The sequence below is a fragment of the Oncorhynchus gorbuscha genome, linkage group LG23, assembly GCF_021184085.1.
Source record: "Oncorhynchus gorbuscha isolate QuinsamMale2020 ecotype Even-year linkage group LG23, OgorEven_v1.0, whole genome shotgun sequence".
NCBI classification, from domain to species: domain Eukaryota; kingdom Metazoa; phylum Chordata; class Actinopteri; order Salmoniformes; family Salmonidae; genus Oncorhynchus; species Oncorhynchus gorbuscha.
This window is the reverse complement of record NC_060195.1, coordinates 59,326,993-59,352,297: the sequence shown is the minus strand read 5'-3', so window position 1 is coordinate 59,352,297 and position 25,305 is coordinate 59,326,993. Positions and strand designations below refer to the sequence as shown.

At 48.2% G+C, this 25,305-nt stretch overlaps 1 protein-coding gene across 5 annotated transcripts in view; it reads left to right on the top strand.

The window, feature by feature from the left end:
* Positions 1-25,305, top strand: part of LOC124011706 (rho GTPase-activating protein 6-like) — a 104,990-nt gene that overhangs the window by 31,601 nt on the left and 48,084 nt on the right. Inside the window, exon 1 of one of the 5 annotated variants that reach the window (XM_046325202.1) lies at positions 14,918-15,330. The exons of the other annotated variants lie outside the window; for them this stretch is intronic. Within the exon in view, the coding sequence (XP_046181158.1) occupies positions 15,289-15,330 (42 nt within the window). The 5' untranslated portion in view covers positions 14,918-15,288. Of the gene's footprint in view, positions 1-14,917; positions 15,331-25,305 lie in introns of those variants that run through there. 5 annotated transcript variants of the gene reach the window in all.

The window sequence follows — 25,305 nt, the reverse complement described above, 5'->3', positions numbered from 1 at the left end:
TCATATTTTGCAACAAAGCATCCTTCACTCATGCTGCCAAACATACCCTTGTAAAACTGACCATCCTACCGATCCTCGACTTTGGCAATGTCATTTACAAAATAGCCTCCAATACCCTACTCAACAAATTGGAAGCAGTCTATCACAGTAAAATCTGTTTTGTCACCAAAGCCCCATATACTACCCACCATTGCGACCTGTACGCTCTCGTTGGCTGGCCCTCGCTTCATACTCGCCGCCAAACCCACTGGCTCCATGTCATCTACAAGACCCTGCTAGGTAAAGTCCCCCCTTATCTCAGCTCGCTGGTCACCTTAGCATCACCCACCTGTAGCACGTGCTCCAGCAGGTATATCTCTCTGGTCACCCCCAAAACCAATTCTTTCTTTGGCCGCCTCTTCTTCCAGTTCTCTGCTGCCAATGACTGGAACGAACTACAAGAATCTCTGAAACTGGAAACCCTTATCTCCCTCACTAGCTTTAAGCACCAACTGTCAGAGCAGGTCACAGATTACTGCACCTGTACATAGCCCACCTATAATTTAGCCCAAACAACTACCTCTTTCTCTACTGTATTTATTTTATTTATTTATTTTGCTCCTTTGCACCCATTATTTGTATTTCTACTTTGCACATTCTTCCACTGCAAATCTACCATTCCAGTGTTTTACTTGCTATATTGTATTTACTTTGCCACCAAGGCCTTTTTTTGCCTTTACCTCCCTTCTCACCTCATTTGCTCACATCGTATATAGACTTGTTTCTACTGTATTATTGACTGTATGTTTGTTTTACTCCATGTGTAACTCTGTGTCGTTGTATGTGTCGAACTGCTTTGCTTTATCTTGGCCTGGTCACAATTGTAAATGAGAACTTGTTCTCAACTCGTCTACCTGGTTAAATAAAGGTTAAATATATATATTTTTAAATTACACACTAGCGACTCCTGTGACGGGCTGGGCGCAGTACACGCTGACCAGGTCGCCAGGTGTACGGTGTTTCCTCTGACACATTGGTGCGGCAGGCTTCCGGGTTGGATGCGCGCTGTGTTAAGAAGCAGTGCGGCTTGGTTGGGTTGTTTTTCGGAGGATGCATGGCTTTCGACCTTCGTCTCTCCCAAGCCCGTACTGGAGTTGTAGCGATGAGACAAGACAGTAACTACTAACAATTGCATTCCATGAAATGGGGAGAATAAGGGGGTAAAAAAAAGAGAGGATGGTCACGCCAGAACAGCCATTCCAGACATTGTCACTCTACTTGTTCTGTTATGTCTACTGGGTTTGGGCTAGGTCAGGCTTCAGAGGCCTGGTGACCCTGTCAAGGCCAGCAGAGAGAGGGGAGAGACAAGGAGAGGGCTGGAGGATGAGAGAGAAAATTCAGTGCTTGTCTACGACCACGTACGTGCATGTGTGTGTGTGTGTGTGGGGATGCGGTCGTCTCACTCTGGCTTTATCTCTGTCTGTGAGACCAATTCATAAGACCAAACGCTATGCTCAAGCTTCAGTTTTCCCTAATGGACCAGAACACCCATAATCACACAATGACACTACAGAGCAGACCGTGTACTACATCCCCAACAGCGCAGGGCAATATAATCAGCTAATTTAAAGTAGCCATTCCTCTTCTTGCCTGTGTGCCCATTTAGACAACCCTTATTTTGAGGGAGGGCAATTAAAGGATATTTAGCTGTGCAGAAGAGGAGTCACTTGAGAGACATTAGCCGGCAGTGAGTTGTGTTTTCTCTGGGTCTGCCGTCTCTGATTACTGTCGGGTGAGGCATTGGCTTTATTGAGGAGGAATTCAACAAAGTAGCCCTCAAACATCTCTCTCTCTTCTTAGACACAGCATCACAGGAAGGCAACAGTAGGACTCAGATAGAAGGGGTTTAGGGAAAGGGAGAGAAGGGGACGGATGGAGGTAGGGATTTAATGTCTAAAGTGCTTGATAATTGTAGTTAGCATAATTTGTCCACATCATTTTCAAGAAAATACCATCTGTCAAACTGTCCAGATGCAATGCATCTGCACCAGATGCAATGCATGCCCGTTGCTGTGTTTCATTTCAGTCAAGTAACCCTCAGTCTGTCCTCCATCAGCTTTAGTGTATGTTTCATGTGACGAACAATGCACTGCGTGACACTGACATTGTATGGACATCCGTAGCATTGTGCTGTCTCGCACAGCTGGCAGGCCGCGACGCCATGGCAACAGTCGTCAACGGTGGTCAGTGGAAAACATGTAGGTGCGTAGGTGGAGGATGTCTGTCTCTGTCGCTGTGTAAAAGCATCGTGAGCCGCACATCACATTTCCCTGTCTAGGTCTGGTTTTCGCCTGCCTTCAGTTCCTCTGTTCCTCTGTGTCCTCATTGGTTTCTACGGGACTAGTGTTCCCCCTAAGGACAGTCTGACATGGAGACATTGAAGACACTTCACAGAAGGTGCAAGCCTTCTCAAACTACCTTTGAGGTCCTTAACAGTTCACACGAATGCCATTCCAACTACATCATTTGCCATGGTTTTAAAAGCCTCCCGAAGCCAAGGCTTTCTTAAACTGTGTCGTGAGCTAAACAGGAAATAGATAATGCCATATTTTAAGTGAGCTAAACAGGGAAAAGTTGATGTGAGTGGCCCTGTCTACATGTAAAACTTAAGGGGAGAAATAGAGCACAGTGTTATGCGTGTACCCTGATAAACGTCACTCCCAATCCGTCACAGGCCAACTTAATCCTAATTTGTATCATACCACTGTGCTGGAGAGTACAAACTGTGCAGTTTCGCCAAAGAAGCCTAACTTCATGACGAGATCACTGTGAGGCATGTGATGTAGTATAGCCAGCCATCAGCAGACAGATATTCAGGCGAAGACGGTGTAACTAGGACACACTGAACCCCCCCCCCCCAAAAAGCATGCAGGTCTGGATTCCATCTCACTGCCATGGCCTTTTGTCTTGGATTGGATTTGATTAGCATTTTACTTCCTTCCTGCGTTACTTTTAACTTGGAATTTTTGAAAATAAATTCTGCCCATTTAAGCTTTAGCATAGGTCTTGAACAGCTCTTGGATGGGACAACTGGAGTAAACAATATGTTTTGAACTCCTGTTCACCCTCAGGACAGAAATGGATTCAGGGCAAGTGGTCCCTGTTGCCTGCTGATTGAAGCCTGGTGATTGAATGCAGACCAGGGGGGTGTTGTGTGTTTGGGATGGTGTGGATGCGAAAGAAGGGTGTCTTAACCCGAACCCCTCTTCCTCTGCAAGAACTCATGTTCGTACAGGTGACGTTGTCCGAGGTCCTTGAAGACGTCAGCGAGAGACACAGTGGTAATAAGCAGCTGGAAACAAGTGCGGTAAATTTGTCCAGGGTGAAATATTCATGATTTTTCTATTGCAGTGTTTCATTGGCTCTTTTCTTGTATCACGGGAGATATCCAGATGAGGAAAGAGAGTCACATAAACAAAAACGAATCCACCAAACGATCACCGAAAGGGCAACAACAGAACTCGTGCAAGTATTTCATGCCGAGTTTCTTCTTGCGAATGTTTATTAGACAGGTCGTGACCACTTATGGGATATGTTGTCATTCATTGGATTGTCATCAAGGCTTTTATGGGAGATGTTCCATACGATTCAGGGATTTCAGTGCAGAAGGATGTAGTCACTTGTCTGGATAAAGCAGGCGCGTAGTAACTGAGCGATGTAAACATTTGCATTTTGCTCCACGCTTGAAGTTTCCGATGACAGAAGGCATTAGGATGGCCGCCGATGAGTGCATTTCATTCTTTAGTATTTTTCCAGATGCATAAGCCTGGGAGAAACAACTGAGGTGGTAAGTAACGTCACACAGAACCAGGCATAGGAATAAACAATTCAACTACCAGTTTCAGAAACAGACACATGGCAGACAGTAGAATATGTCAGGGTTATATATACACCGTACGTTGTACTGTAGTTGAATCACAATAAGCAATTGTCCGTACAACCAATGTACACACAACCAGACATATCTGTCACAGTTTTCTAAGGCTGAAGGAGAGTCGGACCAAACTGCAGCGTGTCGATTTCGATCCATGTTTATTTAAACAAACGTAAAACACGACTAAACACGAACACTACAACACTACAAAACAATAAACGAAGCGAAACCCAAAACAGCCTATACATGTGTCAACTAACATCTAACAAGGACATCAAGACACTCAGGACAATCACCCACAATACAACCAAAGAATATGGCTGCCTAAATATGGTTCCCAATCAGAGACAACGATAAACACCTGCCTCTGATTGAGAACCACTTCAGACAGCCATAGACTCTCCTAGAACACCCTACTAAGATACAATACCACTAAGCTACAATCCCACTAAGCTACACACCACATACAAAAACCCATGTCACACCCTGGCCTGACCAAATACATGAAGAAAAACACAAAATACTTCGACCAGGGCGTGACAGAACCCCCCCCCCCCCCCCCTAAGGTGCAGACTCCCGAACGCACCTCAAATCAATAGGGAGGGTCCGGGTGGGCGTCTGTCCATGGTGGCGGCTCCGGCGCGGGACGTGGACCCCACTCAGTAAATGTCTTAGTCCCCTCTCCTTGCGTCCCTAGATAGTCCACACTCGCCGCCAACCATGGCCTAGTATTCCTCACCCAGAACCCCACTAGACTGAGGAGCAGATCGGGACTGAGGTGAAGCTCGGGACTGAGGTCAAGCTCTGGACAGAAGGGCAGAAGCTCTGGACAGAAGGGCAGAAGCTCTGGACAGAAGGGCAGAAGCTCTTGATAGAAGGGCAGAAGCTCTGGACAGAAGGGCAGAGGCTCTGGACAGAAGGGCAGAGGCTCGGGACAGAGGGGCAGAGGCTCGGGACAGAGGGGCAGAGGCTCGGGACAGAGGGGCAGAGGCTCGGGACAGAGGGGCAGAGGGTCGGGACAGAGGGTCGGGAGCCTCTGGGCTGAGGGACTCCGGCAGCGGCGCCGGACAGGCGGGAGACTCCGGCAGCGGCGCAGGACAGGCGGGAGACTCCGGCAGCGGCGCAGGACAGGCGGGAGACTCCGGCAGCGGCGCAGGACAGGCGGGAGACTCCGGCAGCGGCGCCGGACAGGCGGGAGACTCCGGCAGCGGCGCCGGACAGGCGGGAGACTCCGGCAGCGGCGCCGGACAGGCGGGAGACTCCGGCAGCGGCGCCGGACAGGCGGGAGACTCCGGCAGCACAGGAGAGGCGAGGCGCACTATAGGCCTGATGCGTGGTACTGGCACTGGTGGTACTGGGCCGAGGATACGCACAGGAAGCCTGGTGCGGGGAGCTGCTACCGGAGGGCTGGGGTGTGGAGGTGGTACTGGATAGACCGGACCGTGCAGGCGCACTGGAGATCTTGAGCACCGAGCCTGCCCAACCTTACCTGGTTGAATACTCTCTGTCGCCCTGCCAGTGCGGCGAGGTGGAATAGCCCGTACTGGGCTATGAAGGCGAACCGGAGACACCGAGCGCAAGGCTGGTGCCATGTAAGCCGGCCCAAGGAGACGCACTGGGGACCACATGCGTAGAGCCGGCTTCATGGCATTTGGCTCGACGCTCAATCTATCCCGGCCGATACGCGGAGCTGGAATATACCGCACCGGGCTATGCACCCGCACTGGGGACACTGTGCGCACCACTGCATAACACGGTGCCTGCCTGGTCTCTCTAGCCCCCCGGTAAGCACAGGGAGTTTGCGCAGGTCTCCTACCTGGCGTTGCCATACTCCCTGTAAGCCCCCCCCCCCAATACATTTTTGGGGCTGACTCCCGGGCTTCCGTCCGCGCCGTCGTGCTTGCTTCGCCAACCTCATTCTCCTGTAACCTTCCGGGGACTGCTCCATCGAATCCCAGGCGGGCTCCGGCACTCTCCCTGGGTCGACCGCCCACCTGTCTATCTCCTCCCAAGAAGTATAGTCCATACTGTACTCCTCTTTGGGCTGCTCCTGTTTCCTCTTCTCCTGCTGCACCTTTGGGCAGCTACACTCCCCTGGTTTAGCCCAGGGTCCTCTCCCGTCAAGGATTTCCTCCCATGTCCAGAAATCCTTAATACACAGCTCCTCTTTGTGCTGCTCCTGCCTGTTGACACGCCGCTTGGTCCGTTTACGGTGGGTGATTCTGTCACGGTTTTCTAATGGTGAAGGAGAGTCGGACCAAACTGCAGCATGTCGATTTCGATCCATGTTTATTTAAACAAACGTAAAACACGACTAAACACGAACACTACAACACTACAAAACAATAAACGAAACGAAACCCGAAACAGCCTATACATGTGTCAACTAACATCTAACATCTAACAAGGACATCTAACATCTAACAAGGACATCTAACATCTAACATCTATCAAGGACATCTAACATCTAACATCTATCAAGGACATCTAACAAGGACATCTAACAAGGACATCTAACAAGGACATCTAACAAGGACATCTAACAAGGAAATCTAACAAGGACATCTAACAAGGACATCTAACAAGGACATCTAACAAGGACATCTAACAAGGACATCTAACAAGGACATCTAACAAGGACATCAAGACACTCAGGACAATCACCCACAATACAACCAAATAATATGGCTGCCTAAATATGGTTCCCAATCAGAGACAACGATAAACACCTGCCTCTGATTGAGAACCACTTCAGACAGCCATAGACTCTCCTAGAACACCCTACTAAACTACAATCCCACTAAGCTACAATCCCACTAAGCTACACACCACATACAAAAACCCATGTCACACCCTGGCCTGACCAAATACATGAAGAAAAACACAAAATACTTTGACCAGGGCGTGACAATATCAGAGGTGTGAGGCACAATGGAGCATGTGAAACATTAGATGTGTGCGTTTATGTGTCATGTGTTGGGGAGTAGTAACATTCCACATTCTGTTCCTACTGTTAGTCTTTTTGTTAGTCTTTTTGTTATGAATGACTTGACTGTGAAATATGTCGCTCATCAATATGATCATTCTATGCCAGAATCAACAGTGGGAAATATTAAGCACAGTGCTAAATACGATACCATTGTCATGTTTTGTCATTTATTATCATGTCTTGTCCCTGTGCTTCCCATTCTATTCGTTTCCCTCTGCTGGTCTTATTAGGTTCTTTCCCTCTTTCTATCCCTCTCTCTCCCCCTCCCTCTCTCACTCTCTCGCTCTCTCTTCTCTCTATCGTTCCGTTCCTGCTCCCAGCTGTTCCTATTCCCCTAATCATCATTTAGCCTTCCCACACCTGTTCCCGATCCTTTTCCCTGATTAGAGTCCCTATTTCTCTCCTTGTTTCCCGTACCTGCCCCGTCGGATCCTCATTTATATTCACCGTGCTGTGTCTATGTTTTGCCCTGTCGTGTCGTGTTTCCCTCAGATGCTGCGTGGTGAGCAGGTGTCTGAGTCTGCTAGGTTCAAGTGCCTTCCCGAGGCAACCTGCAGTTCTCGATCAAGTCTCCAGTCTGTTCTCGTCTTTACGTGTAGTATTATGCTTTTTGTTTTGTAATGTTTATTCTGGATTAAATACTCTGTTTTCGCCAAGTCGCTTTTGGGTCCTCATTCACCAGCATGACAGAAGGATCCGACCGAGGAATGGACCCAGCGACTACAGACGCTCGTAACACTGCCGTCGAGATCCAAGGAGCCATGCTCGGCAGACACGAGCAGGAATTGTCTGCTGCTCGCCATGCCGTGGAGAGCCTGGCCGCTCAGGTTTCCGACCTCTCTGGACAGTTCCAGAGTCTTCGTCTCGTGCCACCTGTTACTTCCTGGCCTGCCGAGCCTCCAGAACCTAGGGTTAATAACCCACCTTGCTACTCCGGGCAGCCCACTGAGTGCCGCTCCTTTCTCACCCAGTGTGAGATTGTGTTCTCTCTCCAACCCAACACATACTCTAGAGAGAGCTCGGGTTGCTTACGTCATTTCACTCCTTACTGGCCGGGCCCGAGAGTGGGGCACAGCTATCTGGGAGGCAAGGGCTGATTGTTCTAACAATTACCAGAACTTTAAAGAGGAGATGATTCGGGTTTTTGACCGTTCAGTTTTTGGTGGGGAGGCTTCTAGGGTCCTGGCTTCCCTATGCCAAGGTGATCGATCCATAACGGATTACTCTATAGAGTTTCGTACTCTTGCTGCCTCTAGTGACTGGAACGAGCCGGCGCTGCTCGCTCGTTTTCTGGAGGGACTCCACACAGTGGTCAAAGATGAGATTCTCTCTCGGGAGGTTCCTTCCAGTGTGGACTCTTTGATTGCTCTCGCCATCCGCATAGAACGACGGGTAGATCTTCGTCACCAGGCTCGTGGAAGAGAGCTCGCATCAACGGTGTTTCCCTGCTCCGCATCGCAACCATCTCCCTCCTCTGGCTCTGAGACTGAGCCCATGCAGCTGGGAGGGATTCGCATCTCGACTAAGGAGAGGGAACGGAGGATCACCAACCGCCTGTGCCTCTATTGCGGATTTGATGGACATTTTGTTAATTCATGTCCAGTAAGAGGCCAGAGCCCATCAGTAAGCGGAGGGCTACTGGTGAGCGCTACTACTCAGGTCTCTTCATCTAGATCTTGTACTACTATGTCGGTCCATCTACGCTGGACCGGTTCGGGTGCTACATGCAGTGCCTTGATTGACTCTGGGGCTGAGGGTTGTTTCATGGACGAAGCATGGGTTCGGAAACATAACATTCCTTTCAGACAGTTAGACAAGCCTACGCCCATGTTTGCCTTAGATGGTAGTCATCTTCCCAGTATCAGATTTGAGACACTACCTTTAACTCTCACAGTATCTGGTAACCACAGTGAGACTATTTCTTTTTTGATTTTTCGTTCACCTTTCACACCTGTTGTTTTGGGTCATCCCTGGCTAGTATGTCATAATCCTTCTATTAATTGGTCTTGTAATTCTATCCTATCCTGGAACGTATCTTGTCATGTGAAGTGCTTAATGTCTGCCATCCCTCCCATTTCTTCTGTCCCCACTTCTCAGGAGGAACCTGGCGATTTGACAGGAGTGCCGGAGGAATATCATGATCTGCGCACGGTCTTCAGTCGGTCCCGAGCCAACTCCCTTCCTCCTCACCGGTCGTATGATTGTAGTATTGATCTCCTTCCGGGGACCACCTCCTCGGGGTAGACTATACTCTCTGTCGGCTCCCGAACGTAAGGCTCTCGAGGATTATTTATCTGTGTCTCTTGACGCCGGTACCATAGTGCCTTCTTCCTCTCCGGCCGGGCGGGGTTCTTTTTGTTAAGAAGAAGGACGGTACTCTGCGCCCCTGCGTGGATTATCGAGGCTGAATGACATAACGGTTAAGAATCGTTATCCGCTTCCCCTTATGTCATCAGCCTTCGAGATTCTGCAGGGAGCCAGGTGCTTTACTAAGTTGGACCTTCGTAACGCTTACCATCTCGTGCGCATCAGAGAGGGGGACGAGTGGAAAACGGCGTTTAACACTCCGTTAGGGCATTTTGAGTACCGGGTTCTGCCGTTTGGTCTCGCCAATGCGCCAGCTGTTTTTCAGGCATTAGTTAATGATGTTCTGAGAGACATGCTGAACATCTTTGTTTTTGTCTATCTTGACGATATCCTGATTTTTTCACCGTCACTCGAGATTCATGTTCAGCACGTTTGACGTGTTCTACAGCGCCTTTTAGAGAATTGTCTCTACGTAAAGGCTGAGAAGTGCTCTTTTCATGTCTCCTCCGTTACTTTTTTCGGTTCCGTTATTTCCGCTGAAGGCATTCAGATGGATTCCGCTAAGGTCCAAGCTGTCAGTGATTGGCCCGTTCCAAGGTCACGTGTCGAGTTGCAGCGCTTTTTAGGTTTCGCTAATTTCTATCGGCGTTTCATTCGTAATTTCGGTCAAGTTGCTGCCCCTCTCACAGCTCTTACTTCTGTTAAGACGTGTTTTAAGTGGTCCGGTTCCGCCCAGGGAGCTTTTGATCTTCTAAAAGAACGTTTTACGTCCGCTCCTATCCTCGTTACTCCTGACGTCACTAGACAATTCATTGTCGAGGTTGACGCTTCAGAGGTAGGCGTGGGAGCCATTCTATCCCAGCGCTTCCAGTCTGACGATAAGGTTCATCCTTGCGCTTATTTTTCTCATCGCCTGTCGCCATCTGAGCGCAACTATGATGTGGGTAACCGTGAACTGCTCGCCATCCGCTTAGCCCTAGGCGAATGGCGACAGTGGTTGGAGGGCGACCGTTCCTTTTGTCGTTTGGACAGACCATAAGAACCTTGAGTACATCCGTTCTGCCAAACGACTTAATGCCCGTCAAGCTCGTTGGGCGTTGTTTTTCGCTCGTTTCGAGTTTGTGATTTCTTACCGTCCGGGTAGCAAGAACACCAAGCCTGATGCCTTATCCCGTCTGTTTAGTTCTTCTGTGGCTTCTACTGATCCCGAGGGGATTCTTCCTTATGGGCGTGTTGTCGGGTTGACAGTCTGGGGAATTGAAAGACAGGTTAAGCAAGCACTCACACTGCGTCGCCGCGCGCTTGTCCTAGTAACCTCCTTTTCGTTCCTGTTTCCACTCGTCTGGCTGTTCTTCAGTGGGCTCACTCTGCCAAGTTAGCTGGTCATCCCGGTGTTCGAGGCACTCTTGCGTCTATTCGCCAGCAATTTTGGTGGCCGACTCAGGAGCGTGACACGCGCCGTTTCGTGGCTGCTTGTTCGGACTGCGCGCAGACTAAGTCGGGTAACTCTCCTCCTGCCGGTCGTCTCAGACCGCTCCCCATTCCTTCTCGACCATGGTCTCACATCGCCCTAGACTTCATTACCGGTCTGCCTTTGTCTGCGGGGAAGACTGTGATTCTTACGGTTGTCGATAGGTTCTCTAAGGCGGCACATTTCATTCCCCTCGCTAAACTTCCTTCCGCTAAGGAGACGGCACAAATCATTATCGAGAATGTGTTCAGAATTCATGGCCTCCCGTTAGACGCCGTTTCAGACAGAGGCCCGCAATTCACGTCACAGTTTTGGAGGGAGTTCTGTCGTTTGATTGGTGCGTCCGTCAGTCTCTCTTCCGGGTTTCATCCCCAGTCTAACGGTCAAGCAGAGAGGGCCAATCAGACGATTGGTCGCATACTACGCAGCCTTTCTTTCAGAAACCCTGCGTCTTGGGCAGAACAGCTCCCTGGGCAGAATACGCTCACAACTCGCTTCCTTCGTCTGCTACCGGGTTATCTCCGTTTCAGAGTAGTCTGGGTTACCAGCCTCCTCTATTCTCTTCCCAGCTTGCCGAGTCAGCGTTCCCTCCGCTCAGCGTTTGTCCAACGTTGTGAGCGCACCTGGAGGAGGGTGAGGTCTGCACTTTGCCGCTACAGGGCACAGACTGTGAGAGCCGCCAATAAACGCAGGATTAAGAGTCCTAGGTATTGTTGCGGCCAGAGAGTGTGGCTTTCCACTCGCAACCTTCCTCTTACGACAGCTTCTCGTAAGTTGACTCCATGGTTCATTGGTCCGTTCCGTGTCTCCCAGGTCGTCAATCCTGTCGCTGTGCGACTGCTTCTTCCGCGACATCTTCGTCGCGTCCATCCTGTCTTCCATGTCTCCTGTGTTAAGCCCTTTCTTCGCACCCCGTTCGTCTTCCCTCCCCCCTCCCGTCCTTGTCGAGAGCGCACCTATTTACAAGGTACATAAGATCATGGACATGCGTTCTCGGGGACGGGGTCACCAATACTTAGTGGATTGGGAGGGTTACGGTCCTGAGGAGAGGAGTTGGGTTCCGTCTCGGGACGTGCTGGACCGTTCACTCATTGATGATTTCCTCCGTTGCCGCCAGGATTCCTCCTCGAGTGCGCCAGGAGGCGCTCGGTGAGTGGGGGGGTACTGTCATGTTTTGTCATTTATTATCATGTCTTGTCCCTGTGCTTCCCATTCTATTCGTTTCCCTCTGCTGGTCTTATTAGGTTCTTTCCCTCTTTCTATCCCTCTCTCTCCCCCTCCCTCTCTCACTCTCTCGCTCTCTCTTCTCTCTATCGTTCCGTTCCTGCTCCCAGCTGTTCCTATTCCCCTAATCATCATTTAGCCTTCCCACACCTGTTCCCGATCCTTTTCCCTGATTAGAGTCCCTATTTCTCTCCTTGTTTCCCGTACCTGCCCCGTCGGATCCTCATTTATATTCACCGTGCTGTGTCTATGTTTTGCCCTGTCGTGTCGTGTTTCCCTCAGATGCTGCGTGGTGAGCAGGTGTCTGAGTCTGCTAGGTTCAAGTGCCTTCCCGAGGCAACCTGCAGTTCTCGATCAAGTCTCCAGTCTGTTCTCGTCTTTACGTGTAGTATTATGCTTTTTGTTTTGTAATGTTTATTCTGGATTAAATACTCTGTTTTCGCCAAGTCGCTTTTGGGTCCTCATTCACCAGCATGACAACCATAAGCAAATGGCTCTGCCGTTGAACGTGAGCACAGGAAGCAGGTGTTAAATCCCAAGGCTCAAGATGTATGTGCTCGAGATGACTCAGGTCAGACTGGATATGATGACTAATCATGGTCCCATCTCGGAGCTGTACACTTTCAAAGTTTTACGCCATGAGGGAGGAAGCAGGGAGGGACCTGCACCTTTTAATGATTATTTCTCACTTGTTGGATTAGGCAATGTGTCTCTTTGACGAGCTGTGAGTAAATTGCAAGAAGAGCTCAGGATAATATGTATGTAGGCTTCATCCAGACCGTATGTAACATTATGGTCTTTTGGTTAGGTTGCCATTTGCAGACACATTTATGAGGCATTTGTTCTGCAGCAACTTGAAGATGGAATGTATAGTGTCGAGCATTCTCAAAGTATATCCTACTCACCAACCAGTGAGCAGAATGAAGTGGATTGCTCCACATAACATAGCAGTGGCCAGTTTGGAAGTGAACTGGCAACCTTTTCTCAATAGAGGTGTGGGAGCTTAAACATGTCTTCTGTTTCACTTAATAAACCACTGCTGCTGACCTTTTCTTCTTGATCAGCTTTCCTTCTTGAGTTAAACTCTCTCTCTCTCTCTCTCTCTCTCTCTCTCTCTCTCTCTCTCTCTCTCTCTCTCTCTCTCTCTCTCTCTCTCTCACTGCCAGGGCTTGAACAGTGAGAGCTCTGCTCAGTTGGGACAAAGCGCCCCATGTTGTGTGACGCAACACATCTGGAGTTTTGGGATGTTCTGCCACGTTCCTTCCTCCTCCTTCTTCCTCCTCTGCAGCACAGGCCGCTGGGTCAGCGTGTCAGCCACAGTCACACTGGGACTATCAAACTGCCATTTTAGGAGACAAAGGACTTCTCCAGGGGGATCATCAAGTGGCTCCTTCAGATATGAACTCATGTTTACCCAGTGGAGTGAACTCAATGAGTGGCATTGGAACCCCCCCCCCGTAAATAAACGACTTCATAATTGTTTCATTTGGACAGTGCCACAAGGTCTATGTTTCTTTCAGGGAGCAGGGTTGGCCAACCTAACACGTTTCCCAGGTTCCATACTGTAACAAGATTGTAACAAGTGATGACGTCAGTTGATCGTGATCATGCACTTTGATATAGCTGTACTGTAGTGTAATGCAAAAACCCTCCTTTCCTTTTACTCAGCAGATTGCACTTTGCTGCGCCTCACACATTCTTCAGATGTTTACACGTCTCGTTCTGATTACACCGGTATTCAGCCCGTTTGTGTGTGTGTGTGTGTATGAATGTGCGTATAGCCTACATACCCTAATCATGTGCTGCATGTCATTTTCAATCGAGTCCCCTGAGGTTTAACCATGCCTCCGGGCCGGTTCAGTATTAATGTCCCCTATAAGAGCTCTGTACATGAGAGATGGACAGTGAAGAAAGTTTCCCAATAAACCCTTGGTCAGCTAGCAAAGTAAATTGTTTGCAATAACTCAAGTGAATATGAGTCTGGAAAGTGTATTGTAAACCCCTCACAGGAGGCCAGTATTAGTCCCTGTGCACCATGACCCGATGAAACCGCCTTATTTCATTTCTGTGTTTGTAGAAATTGCAGGCAAACCTTGGCCAGGATTGCTCAAATCTGGTCTCACACAAAGCATTGCACAAACTCAGCAATGTCCCCCTAAAGCCCTAATGGGCTTTTTCATTTAGAGTTATTTTTAGCCACTAGTTAGTTGTCTTTTAATATCCTTTTAACAGTAGTGTGACACATAGCCATCGTGCATAACTGTAAAGTCTGGTTTCCAGTCATTTCCCAGCGTCCATACTCCAAAGGCTGTTGATTCTTTGTAAGTTTCTGTAGAAGCAATGGGGTGAACTGTTTATTTGTTTTTTTTAATCCAATTACACACCGCTGTGACAACCATGCCTAATACAGCCTACAATAATTGTACAACGGGAGGGTGATTGAGTAAACAGCCTATAACAGCCTATAACAGCTTATAACAGTCTATAACAGCTTATAACAGCCTATAACAGCCTATAACAGCTTATAACAGCCTATAACAGCTTATAACAGCCTATAACAGCTTATAACAGCCTATAAGAGCTTATAACAGACCATAACAGCTTATATCAGCCCATAACAGCTTATAACAGCCTATAACACCATATAACAGCTTATAACAGCCTATAACAGCTTATAACAGCCTATAATGTGGGGACCAGCTCAGGCGTTTCTTTTACACACGCTACATTAGGTTACTGTGGCACTGACCCCAGTCACTCTCACACAGATATCATGAACATGATGAAAACATATATATAACTGCAAGAAATGTGCTTTAAAACAACAAAAGTGTCTCACTACCCTATGGCAAAATGTGTAGAATTGCAGGAAATGTGTTGTAACACTGCAACAACAACAAAAATGCACTGAATATCGGTATGTTGTTGTTGCCTTGGTCGATCATCTCTTTTACTTTCCCCACTCGCTCTCCGTGTGCTCCCTTGAGGTGCCCCGCCTTTAGCCCCTCTCCCCGACTCGTTTCCTCTGTTCAGAACGGCGGCGCAACATCGCTAACTTCATCAGTAGGTCCACTACAGAGCGGAGTAGCATCATGGAGCGGGAGCTGTTGCGCACTGACACTGCTGTCCTCCGCGGCACGCATAACCTCCAACCGTACAAGTGTTGTCCTATTCGTGGATTTGAATATTCAGCATAAACCTGTTACAAGGTTTTTGTTGTTGTTGTAGCTTTTTTCTTTCGTCGAAATTGATGATACGGCGAGTTGTGAGGATATAACGACAACGCTCGGTCCGTTACCTTTGCAAGGATTCAAATAACATTTATTTTATTTCCTCGTTCACCTTTGGATAGGCTACTGTATATGTGGATACTTGTTCTGAACCATGGGCGACTCCGTATTCTTGGAGAGGCACAATTCTTACCTTGTAAGTATTCTGCCTTATGCTTCTCTCATTACAGCCTGTGGTTAAGAAGTACGGTAGTTGAGACATAGGCTTTCTCCTGTATTTGTTCATGTTAGAGGACAGAGATGGGAGCATATTGGTTTCCTGAAAGGAAATGACTGACACATTGTGCAGCATCGACATGAATCCAGGCTATGTGCTATGCACGCTCGTTTTTCTTCTTCCTCCACACTGTAGTGTTTTAGCCTCACCTCATTTCAGCTGCTATTCAAATGTAATTCCCATAGAAGCATGCAACTAAAATCGGTTAGTTTCACACCATCCAGTGTCCTTCCCGATATCAAAACAGGAGAGGAGAAAGCTAGAGGCAGCTAAGGTCAGTGGTAGGCTGCCTCATGACTCCGGCAGAGAGTTATGTGGCTGGCTGAGTGGATGTTACCACAGAGATGAAGAAAGAACAGTACAAGACAAGCCAGTCTATAAGTCTTCTTTTTCCTCACTGTCAGCTCAGGGCTCCAGTGCAGTGAGTGCACTCAGGCTTCACATAGAGCTCCGAGCATAGAAAGCAACAGGTTTTGTGTAGCCTACAACGAACGTCCTGTGCTTTTGGAACCTCAGTGTTTCCAATATTTCATGAACTGAAAATGTTGTAGTTTCCTTCCATCAGCCCACAGTCTTCCCTCTTGCAAACTTCACATTCTATGATTTATTAGAGAGAGAGAGAGAGAGAGAGAGAGTCTAATGATGCAAGGGTCAGAGAGGCAGAGTGGAGGATAGAGAGGCACGCACGCACGCACACACACACACACACACACACACACACACACACACACACACACACACACACACACACACACACACACACACACACACACACACACACACACACACACACACACACACACACACACACACACACACACACACACACCTTGCACCTGTCAGAATGTGTTGCATGTTTGCTTAATCCCAGCATGCATTAGGGCTCATTCCAAAGTGACACATATGGAGATAACCCTTCATAAACAGGTTTATTTACACATTTCTGAGACTTAAAAGATAGTGGGTTACGTAATACAGTATAGGAGCTCTGAGACCCAATGACCCCGTGTTGCCACAATGGTGTTTTGATGTGGTTAAGTGGTTGACTCCATCAGGCACCACAGAGGTGTTAGATAAGGACAAATCAAGTCTATTCTGTCGGTGATCACAGAAAATACCTGAACTAATGCAACTATAGCCTCATTAGAAATTGTGAGTGGTGCCTTTTGTTTACGTAGTGGGGTCTTAACCAAATCGTAGAGTGACAAAGAACTCTTCTGCTTGTAAATCCTCATGGGTGGTAAGATCAGCGTTGTGGCTTGCTGTCTTTCCCCTTGGAAATGATGTGGGGTAATTTCTCCCCATGTGTGAGTAATCTACTGCCCACCGAGGCTGTTCGGTGGGTCGACTTCACTTCATGAGCTATGCGAAGACTCATAAAAGTGCGACCAAAGATTGAAAAACAATACAGTTTTCTTTGGCTTCGCTGGCCCACACTGTGGTCTCCCAGCTGACACTTTTTCCTGAGGGGCATGAAATGTAGTATGTGTGAAAAGCCCATGCAAGTGTGTAGCCTCTCATTCGTGGTATCACACATTTTACTTAGATAAACAACATGTCCGCTTCTCTCGCCCGGCAATTAATTGGTCGTTCAACTTCCACTGTCTCTGGAGTTATGAATGTCATGTGGACTGGAGGCAGCACATTGCACATATCATATGGCAGAGTGCCTTGGTTTTCGTTGTAACTACTTAAGCAGACTCCACCTAGCCTTAGACACAGCAACCTGAGTGCTGCTTCCTCGAGTGTGTAGGAGGGGTTTATGGTTGGCTGTTGGTCGTGAACTGTCATGTTTTGTCTTATATCATCTTGTCATTTTGCTTTTCCTTCTGTTCGTTTCCCCCTGCTGGTCTTATTAGGTTCGTTCCCTTTTTCTATCCCTCTCTCTCCCCCTCCCTCTCTCTCCTCTCTCTATCGTTCCGTTCCTGCTCCCAGCTGTTCCTATTCCCCTAATCATCATTTAGTCTTCCCACACCTGTTCCCGATCCTTTCCCCTGATTAGAGTCCCTATTTATTCCTTTGTGTTCCGTTCCTGTCCCGTCGGTTCCTTGTTTTGTATTCACCATGCTGTGATTGTGTTTCGCCCTGTCCTGTCGTGTTTTTTGCCTTCATCAGATGCTGCGTGTGAGCAGGTGTCTCTGTCTACTACGGCCTGCGCCTACCCGAAGCGACCTGCAGTCTGTGGCCGCTTCTCTTGTCATTCCCCTCTACAGACTAGAGGATTTCTGTTATTCCCTGTTTGGACTTGAATAAACTCTGTTTCTGTTAAGTCGCTTTTGGGTCCTCTATCACCTGCATGACAGAAGGAACCGACCAAGTAATGGACCCAGCGACTTCAGACGCTCGTTACACTGCCGTCGAGATCCAAGGAGCCATGCTCGGCAGACACGAGCAGGAATTGTCTGCTGCTCGCCATGCCGTGGAGAACCTGGCCGCTCAGGTTTCCGACCTCTCTGGACAGTTCCAGAGTCTACGTCTCGTGCCACCTGTTACTTCCTGGCCTGCCGAGCCTCCAGAACCTAGGGTTAATAACCCACCTTGATACTCCGGGCAGCCCACTGAGTGCCGCTCCTTTCTCACGCAGTGTGAGATTGTGTTCTCTCTCCAACCCAACACATACTCTAGAGAGAGCTCGGGTTGCTTACGTCATTTCACTCCTTACTGGCCGGGCTCGAGAATGGGGCACAGCTATCTGGGAGGCAAGGGCTGATTGCTCTAACAAGTTCCAGAACTTTAAAGAGGAGATGATTCGGGTTTTTGACCGTTCAGTTTTTGGTGGGGAGGCTTCTAGGGCCCTGGCTTCCTTATGCCAAGGTGAACGGTCCATAACGGATTATTCTATTGAGTTTCGCACTCTTGCTGCCTCTAGTGAGTGGAACGAGCCGGCGCTGCTCGCTCGTTTTCTGGAGGGACTCCACGCAGTGGTTAAGGATGAGATTCTCTCCCGGGAGGTTCCTTCAGATGTGGACTCTTTGATTGCTCTCGCCATCCGCATAGAACGACGGGTAGATCTTCGTCACCGGGCTCGTGGAAGAGAGCTCGCATCAACGGTGTTTCCCTGCTCCGCATCGCAACCATCTCCCTCCTCTGGCTTTGAGACTGAGCCCATGCAGCTGGGAGGGATTCGCATCTCGACTAAGGAGAGGGAACGGAGGATCACCAACCGCCTGTGCCTCTATTGCGGAGTTGCTGGACATTTTGTTAATTCATGTCCAGTAAGAGGCCAGAGCCCATCAGTAAGCGGAGGCTACTGGTGAGCGCTACTACTCTGGTCTCTTCATCTAGATCTTGTACTACTATGTCGGTCCATCTACGCTGGACCGGTTCGGGTGCTACATGCAGTGCCTTGATTGACTCTGGGGCTGAGGGTTGTTTCATGGACGAAGCATGGGTTCGGAACATAACATTCCTTTCAGACCGTTAGACAAGCCTACGCCCATGTTTGCCTTAGATGGTAGTCATCTTCCCAGTATCAGATTTGAGACACTACCTTTAACCCTCACAGTATCTGGTAACCACAGTGAGACTATTTCTTTTTTGATTTTCCGTTCACCGTTTACACCTGTTGTTTTGGGTCATCCCTGGCTAGTATGTCATAATCCTTCTATTAATTGGTCTAGTAATTCTATCCTATCCTGGAACGTTTCTTGTCATGTGAAGTGTTTAATGTCTGCCATCCCTCCCGTTTCTTCTGTCCCTACTTCCCAGGAGGAACCTGGCGATTTGACAGGAGTGCCGGAGGAATATCATGATCTGCGCACGGTCTTCAGTCGGTCCCGAGCCAACTCCCTTCCTCCTCACCGGTCGTATGATTGTAGTATTGATCTCCTTCCGGGGACCACTCCTCCTCGAGGTAGACTATACTCTCTGTCGGCTCCCGAACGTAAGGCTCTCGAGGATTATTTGTCTGTGTCTCTTGACGCCGGTACCATAGTGCCTTCTTCTTCTCCGGCCGGGCGGGGTTCTTTTTGTTAAGAAGAAGGACGGTACTCTGCGCCCCTGCGTGGATTATCGAGGCTGAATGACATAACGGTTAAGAATCGTTATCCGCTTCCCCTTATGTCATCAGCCTTCGAGATTCTGCAGGGAGCCAGGTGCTTTACTAAGTTGGACCTTCTTAACGCTTACCATCTCGTGCGCATCAGAGAGGGGGACGAGTGGAAAACGGCGTTTAACACTCCGTTAGGGCATTTTCAGTACCGGGTTCTGCCGTTCGGTCTCGCCAATGCGCCAGCTGTTTTTCAGGCATTAGTTAATGACGTTCTGAGAGACATGCTGAACATTTTTGTTTTTGTCTATCTTGACGATATCCTGATTTTTTCTCCGTCACTCGAGATTCATGTTCAGCACGTTCGACGTGTTCTACAGCGCCTTTTAGAGAATTGTCTCTACGTAAAGGCTGAGAAGTGCTCTTTTCATGTCTCCTCCGTTACTTTTCTCGGTTCCGTTATTTCCGCTGAAGGCATTCAGATGGATTCCGCTAAGGTCCAAGCTGTCAGTGATTGGCCCGTTCCAAGGTCACGTGTCGAGTTGCAGCGCTTTTTAGGTTTCGCTAATTTCTATCGGGCGTTTCATTCGTAATTTCGGTCAAGTTGCTGCCCCTCTCACAGCTCTTACTTCTGTCAAGACGTGTTTTAAGTGGTCCGGTTCCGCCCAGGGAGCTTTTGATCTTCTAAAAGAACGTTTTACGTCCGCTCCTATCCTCGTTACTCCTGACGTCACTAGACAATTCATTGTCGAGGTTGACGCTTCAGAGGTAGGCGTGGGAGCCATTCTATCCCAGCGCTTCCAGTCTGACGATAAGGTTCATCCTTGCGCTTATTTTTCTCATCGCCTGTCGCCATCTGAGCGCAACTATGATGTGGGTAACCGTGAACTGCTCGCCATCCGCTTAGCCCTAGGCGAATGGCGACAGTGGTTGGAGGGGGCGACCGTTCCTTTTGTCGTTTGGACAGACCATAAGAACCTTGAGTACATCCGTTCTGCCAAACGACTTAATGCCCGTCAAGCTCGTTGGGCGTTGTTTTTCGCTCGTTTCGAGTTTGTGATTTCTTACCGTCCGGGTAGCAAGAACACCAAGCCTGATGCCTTATCCCGTCTGTTTAGTTCTTCTGTGGCTTCTACTGATCTCGAGGGGATTCTTCCTTATGGGCGTGTTGTCGGGTTGACAGTCTGGGGAATTGAAAGACAGGTTAAGCAAGCACTCACGCACACTGCGTCGCCGCGCGCTTGTCCTAGTAACCTCCTTTTCGTTCCTGTTTCCACTCGTCTGGCTGTTCTTCAGTGGGCTCACTCTGCCAAGTTAGCTGGTCATCCCGGTGTTCGAGGCACTCTTGCGTCTATTCGCCAGCGCTTTTGGTGGCCGACTCAGGAGCGTGACACGCGCCGTTTCGTGGCTGCGTGTTCAGACTGCGCGCAGAAGAAGTCTGGTAATTTTTTTCTGCTTCTGCTCCTGGTCTTGCTGGGTCTCAGTCTGTTCCTGCCATCGCATCTCTCCTGTTCTTGTTCCTGCCCTTGCTGTGTCTCAGTCTGTCCCTAGTTCTCATTTTTTTTTAGAGTAGTACCCTAGTTTCCCTTTTTATCGTTTTTCGTTACGGTCCTGACGAGAGGAGTTGGGTTCTTTCTCGGGACGTGCTGGACCGTTTGATCTATGATTTCCTCCGTTGCCGCCAGTGTTCCTCCTCGAGAGCGCCAGGAGGCGCTCGGTGAGTGGGGGGGTACTGTCATGTTTTGTCTTATATCATCTTGTCATTTTGCTTTTCCTTCTGTTCGTTTCCCCCTGCTGGTCTTATTAGGTTCGTTCCCTTTTTCTATCCCTCTCTCTCCCCTCCCTCTCTCTCCTCTCTCTATCGTTCCGTTCCTGCTCCCAGCTGTTCCTATTCCCCTAATCATCATTTAGTCTTCCCACACCTGTTCCCGATCCTTTCCCCTGATTAGAGTCCCTATTTATTCCTTTGTGTTCCGTTCCTGTCCCGTCGGTTCCTTGTTTTGTATTCACCATGCTGTGATTGTGTTTCGCCCTGTCCTGTCGTGTTTTTTGCCTTCATCAGATGCTGCGTGTGAGCAGGTGTCTCTGTCTACTACGGCCTGCGCCTACCCGAAGCGACCTGCAGTCTGTGGCCGCTTCTCTTGTCATTCCCCTCTACAGACTAGAGGATTTCTGTTATTCCCTGTTTGGACTTGAATAAACTCTGTTTCTGTTAAGTCGCTTTTGGGTCCTCTATCACCTGCATGACAGTGAACTCTGGCATTCTGACGATGCAGTCCAAGGTTAATATCACTGCCGAAGGATCCCAAAGTTGGTGACAAAGCGTGGAAAGGAGGATTAGGTCCGCATAAGCTTTCCCCATCAGCCTTCCAATAAACAAATTCCATATTCCGTCATTCTGTCCACTGTGTATAAATATTCCAGATTCCAGTGTTATACTGGTTGGAGACATTGCGGATTTGAAGAGGAGAGAGCAGCACCATGCCTGTTGCCAAGGCATAAACTTTGAATCTGTCTTGTAGGCAGCCATGTGGCTCTGCTCTGCTAGGCTCTGCTAGGTTCTGATTGGCTCTACTAGGTTCTGCTAAGTTCTGCTAGGCTCTGATAGGCTCTGCTCGCTTCGGAGTGATGCTAGCTCCTCCAGGTGTACTAGAGCTGGCGACCCAATACTCAACCAAGACACAACTCCTCACTGGGGCGGCAGGTAGCCTAGCGGTTTAGAGCGTTGGGCCAATAACCGAAAGGTCCTTGAGTAAGACACTTTACCCTAATTGCTTTTTACCCTTAGAGCATCTGCTAAATGACAAAAATGTTTTAAAAAAATGATCAGACCCCACAGGGTTGGTTTTCACCCGGTCACCCTTTTGTTCCAGACCATTCCCAGACGTGTGTCATTTCTATTTGTTGGGGTTTGAGGTTCCATGATGGATTCTCTCTTCATCATTTGGCCGAACATCCGCTGCCAGATTCCTCCTTGACTAAAATGGTGATGTGTCGATGTCATCTGGATGTCATCTGGTGGCTGGTTGTAGTGTCACGGCATTACACAGGATGGCACGTGTTTGTAGCATGGATAGGGGAAGTGATGTCAACCTCAGCTGCCACTCACTCTACTGAGGCTGGTTCCTGCTGCTCCGACTTGTATCATTGTTGTCCGAAAGCTGCATCTTTACTCTCCCCTGGCTCTCCATTGTGTCTTTTAACCTTTTACTGCAGTGGGATAACTCAGGGTCACACAGAGTGCTTCTTGGTAGTCTTAAACAGATCTACTTTATAACAAAAGTATATACCCCACACACATGGTTATGGGCTTAAAAAAGAAGACACCTGAACCATGTCAGATATAGAGTTGAAATGTATTCAATTTTGAGTTTGTATCCCAATATTACATGTTATATACATCACAGAAGCCTGAAATATAACAACATTCATTGTTTGACATAGAAACAGACATGTTTTTTGAATTTTTATTAGTTATGAAATTGTGAAAAAATATTAATAACATTCCACCCATGAGGCCACTAGATGGCGCTTTGGTCATATGACTGCAGGAAAGGGCTACAGATATGGTACATTATGTGATGTAGCAACAGACCTATTGGCTACTGCGTGCATGTGACTGACTCAGAGAGAGGAAGCAGACAGAAAATCAGACACATTAACTACAGATCGGATTGTTTAATTGTTGATTAATTGAATGACTGATGACATACGTGCTGGTGTTGTCAGCTGACCTTCAAAATACTTCTGTGTCATAGTGGCTGGGCCTCTGTCTCTGTCCCCCTGTCCACACACTCTCTCTCGCCCTCCTGCCTCTCCCCCTAACCAAGGCATCACTGGCCAAAAGGAACCCACATCCACCCTCTTCCCTATCCTGGAGACATTCAAGAGAGCCTCGTCAGTCTGAGGGCCATGTACCTGCCCAGACAGGCTCCAAATTCCTCTCATTGTTCTAGTACTAAGTAGATGTTTCGTAACGGGGTCTGGCCCCCTTACCTTTTTCCCGCTCACCTTGTCCTCTATGTTTCCTGAAGGCTGTTTGCTTTGCCCCAACCACAACCACTCCCTCTGCAAATAGGACTCAGGTGATCGGCCGCACAAAGAAGGCTGTTTCAGGGCACCTGACTCCATGATTAAACACAGTCGGATCCTATGGCATCCAGGATGTTGCCCAGTTCCAACAGTGTTTGCGTAGATTTCTATTGATTCTGATTGAGTTAGAGCTGCTCTAGATCTAACATTTCTATTTCTATCAAAGCTTTACTTTTTTTCAGTTACCGGCGATTTCAGTGATTTCAGCCAACATGGTCAAACTAATGATACAGTATAACACGTTGTAATGGACTCCGAGGAAACAGATTCAGTGTGTTGGATCTCTACTTACGGTTCTGTAATCTCACCAGAACCTCACATATAAATACAAGGAATAAGCTGTACTGTTTAATATCATTTTCAAAAAACATTTGAAGAGGCCAGACCGATTTCTTATTTTATTTATCTCTTGATTTAAGTTGTATTGCAGGATTAAAGCCGCCATAACAGCCCAACGGGGGACAAATGTTGGACGTTAAAATCGGATGCAGTTATTTTGTTCCAGTGCCCATTTAGCCTGGGACTGGAGAAATCCTGTGGTGTTACAGAGGTCATAGGGTCAAAAGGTGAGACAGGGGTCAGCACATCACTGTCATCTGATGAACTTTTCTGATATGTCTCACTGTGTACGGTCAAAGGTCATGGAGCTCACTGAACTGCAGCCAAGGCAATGTTCAGGATCGGGGGAGTGTGGCTAGGCTAAATCAACCAGCCAGGGGAGCGGAATATTCAAAGAAAAAGCTTATGCAGCTACACTGAAAAACTTAGATGCATGGAAAAATAGTGGGATATGTCCAAATGAACTCTGGAAGATTCCCTGCTTCCCTGTAAATTCCCCTTGATATAAAAAGCTTTTTATATAATTCTCCCTGATCAAAAACCTGGAACTCCTTGACAAATTCGTGTTCTTTGCTTACATGGAGCCAATTTCCTGCAGCGCCCAAGAAGGAGATTGAATGGATAGAAAGGACATTCCCACTTGATTTCACATCTACACTTGAATGCTCCGAAGAGTTATCGTTGCAAAGAGCGAATGAACATAGCACTTTATTGTAGACTGTAAAGTGAGTGTAATGGTTCTACGTTCAATTTCTATTCCTGGAAACAGAAGCACTGCCAATCTAGATGATGAAGAGCACATATTCTACCATATAAGGAGAATTCTGCAGACGACTTATTCACAGAAGGTTACAGGCCTAAGAGGGCTTGTGGTGATTTTATGTGTAAATGGGTGTTTACGCTTGAGTGCCCTGCGTGAGTGAATGTGTGTGTGTGGTGTGGCATTCACAGGTCTGTGTATGGGTGGCCATAGTTAATTCAATCCCAGTGTGTGACCTCTTAGCTCATGCTGATGTGGCTAGTGACACTTTGCTTCTTGAAAGTCCAATAATAATAAAATGTGACAGCTGACACGCAAAACATTTCGGGACTGTATCGACAGTGGACTACGGGAAAAAAAACACCAAAAGATAGTTTCTGAGTGGATTTTCCCTTTAAGAGTAGATAAGCTTGTTTCCATGCTGAGGTGAGGAATGTCAGGCCAACAAGTGTGTCTACGCATACAACACATGCAACACACACACACGCGTGCGCGCGCACACACACACACACACACACACACACACACACACACACACACACACACACACACACACACACACACACACACACACACACACACACACACACACACACACACACACACACACACACACACACACACACACACACACACACACACACACACAGCCCAGTGTGTGACCTCATCATCATACACTGAGGCCGAACGAGGTTAAGCATCACTGATTAGTGGA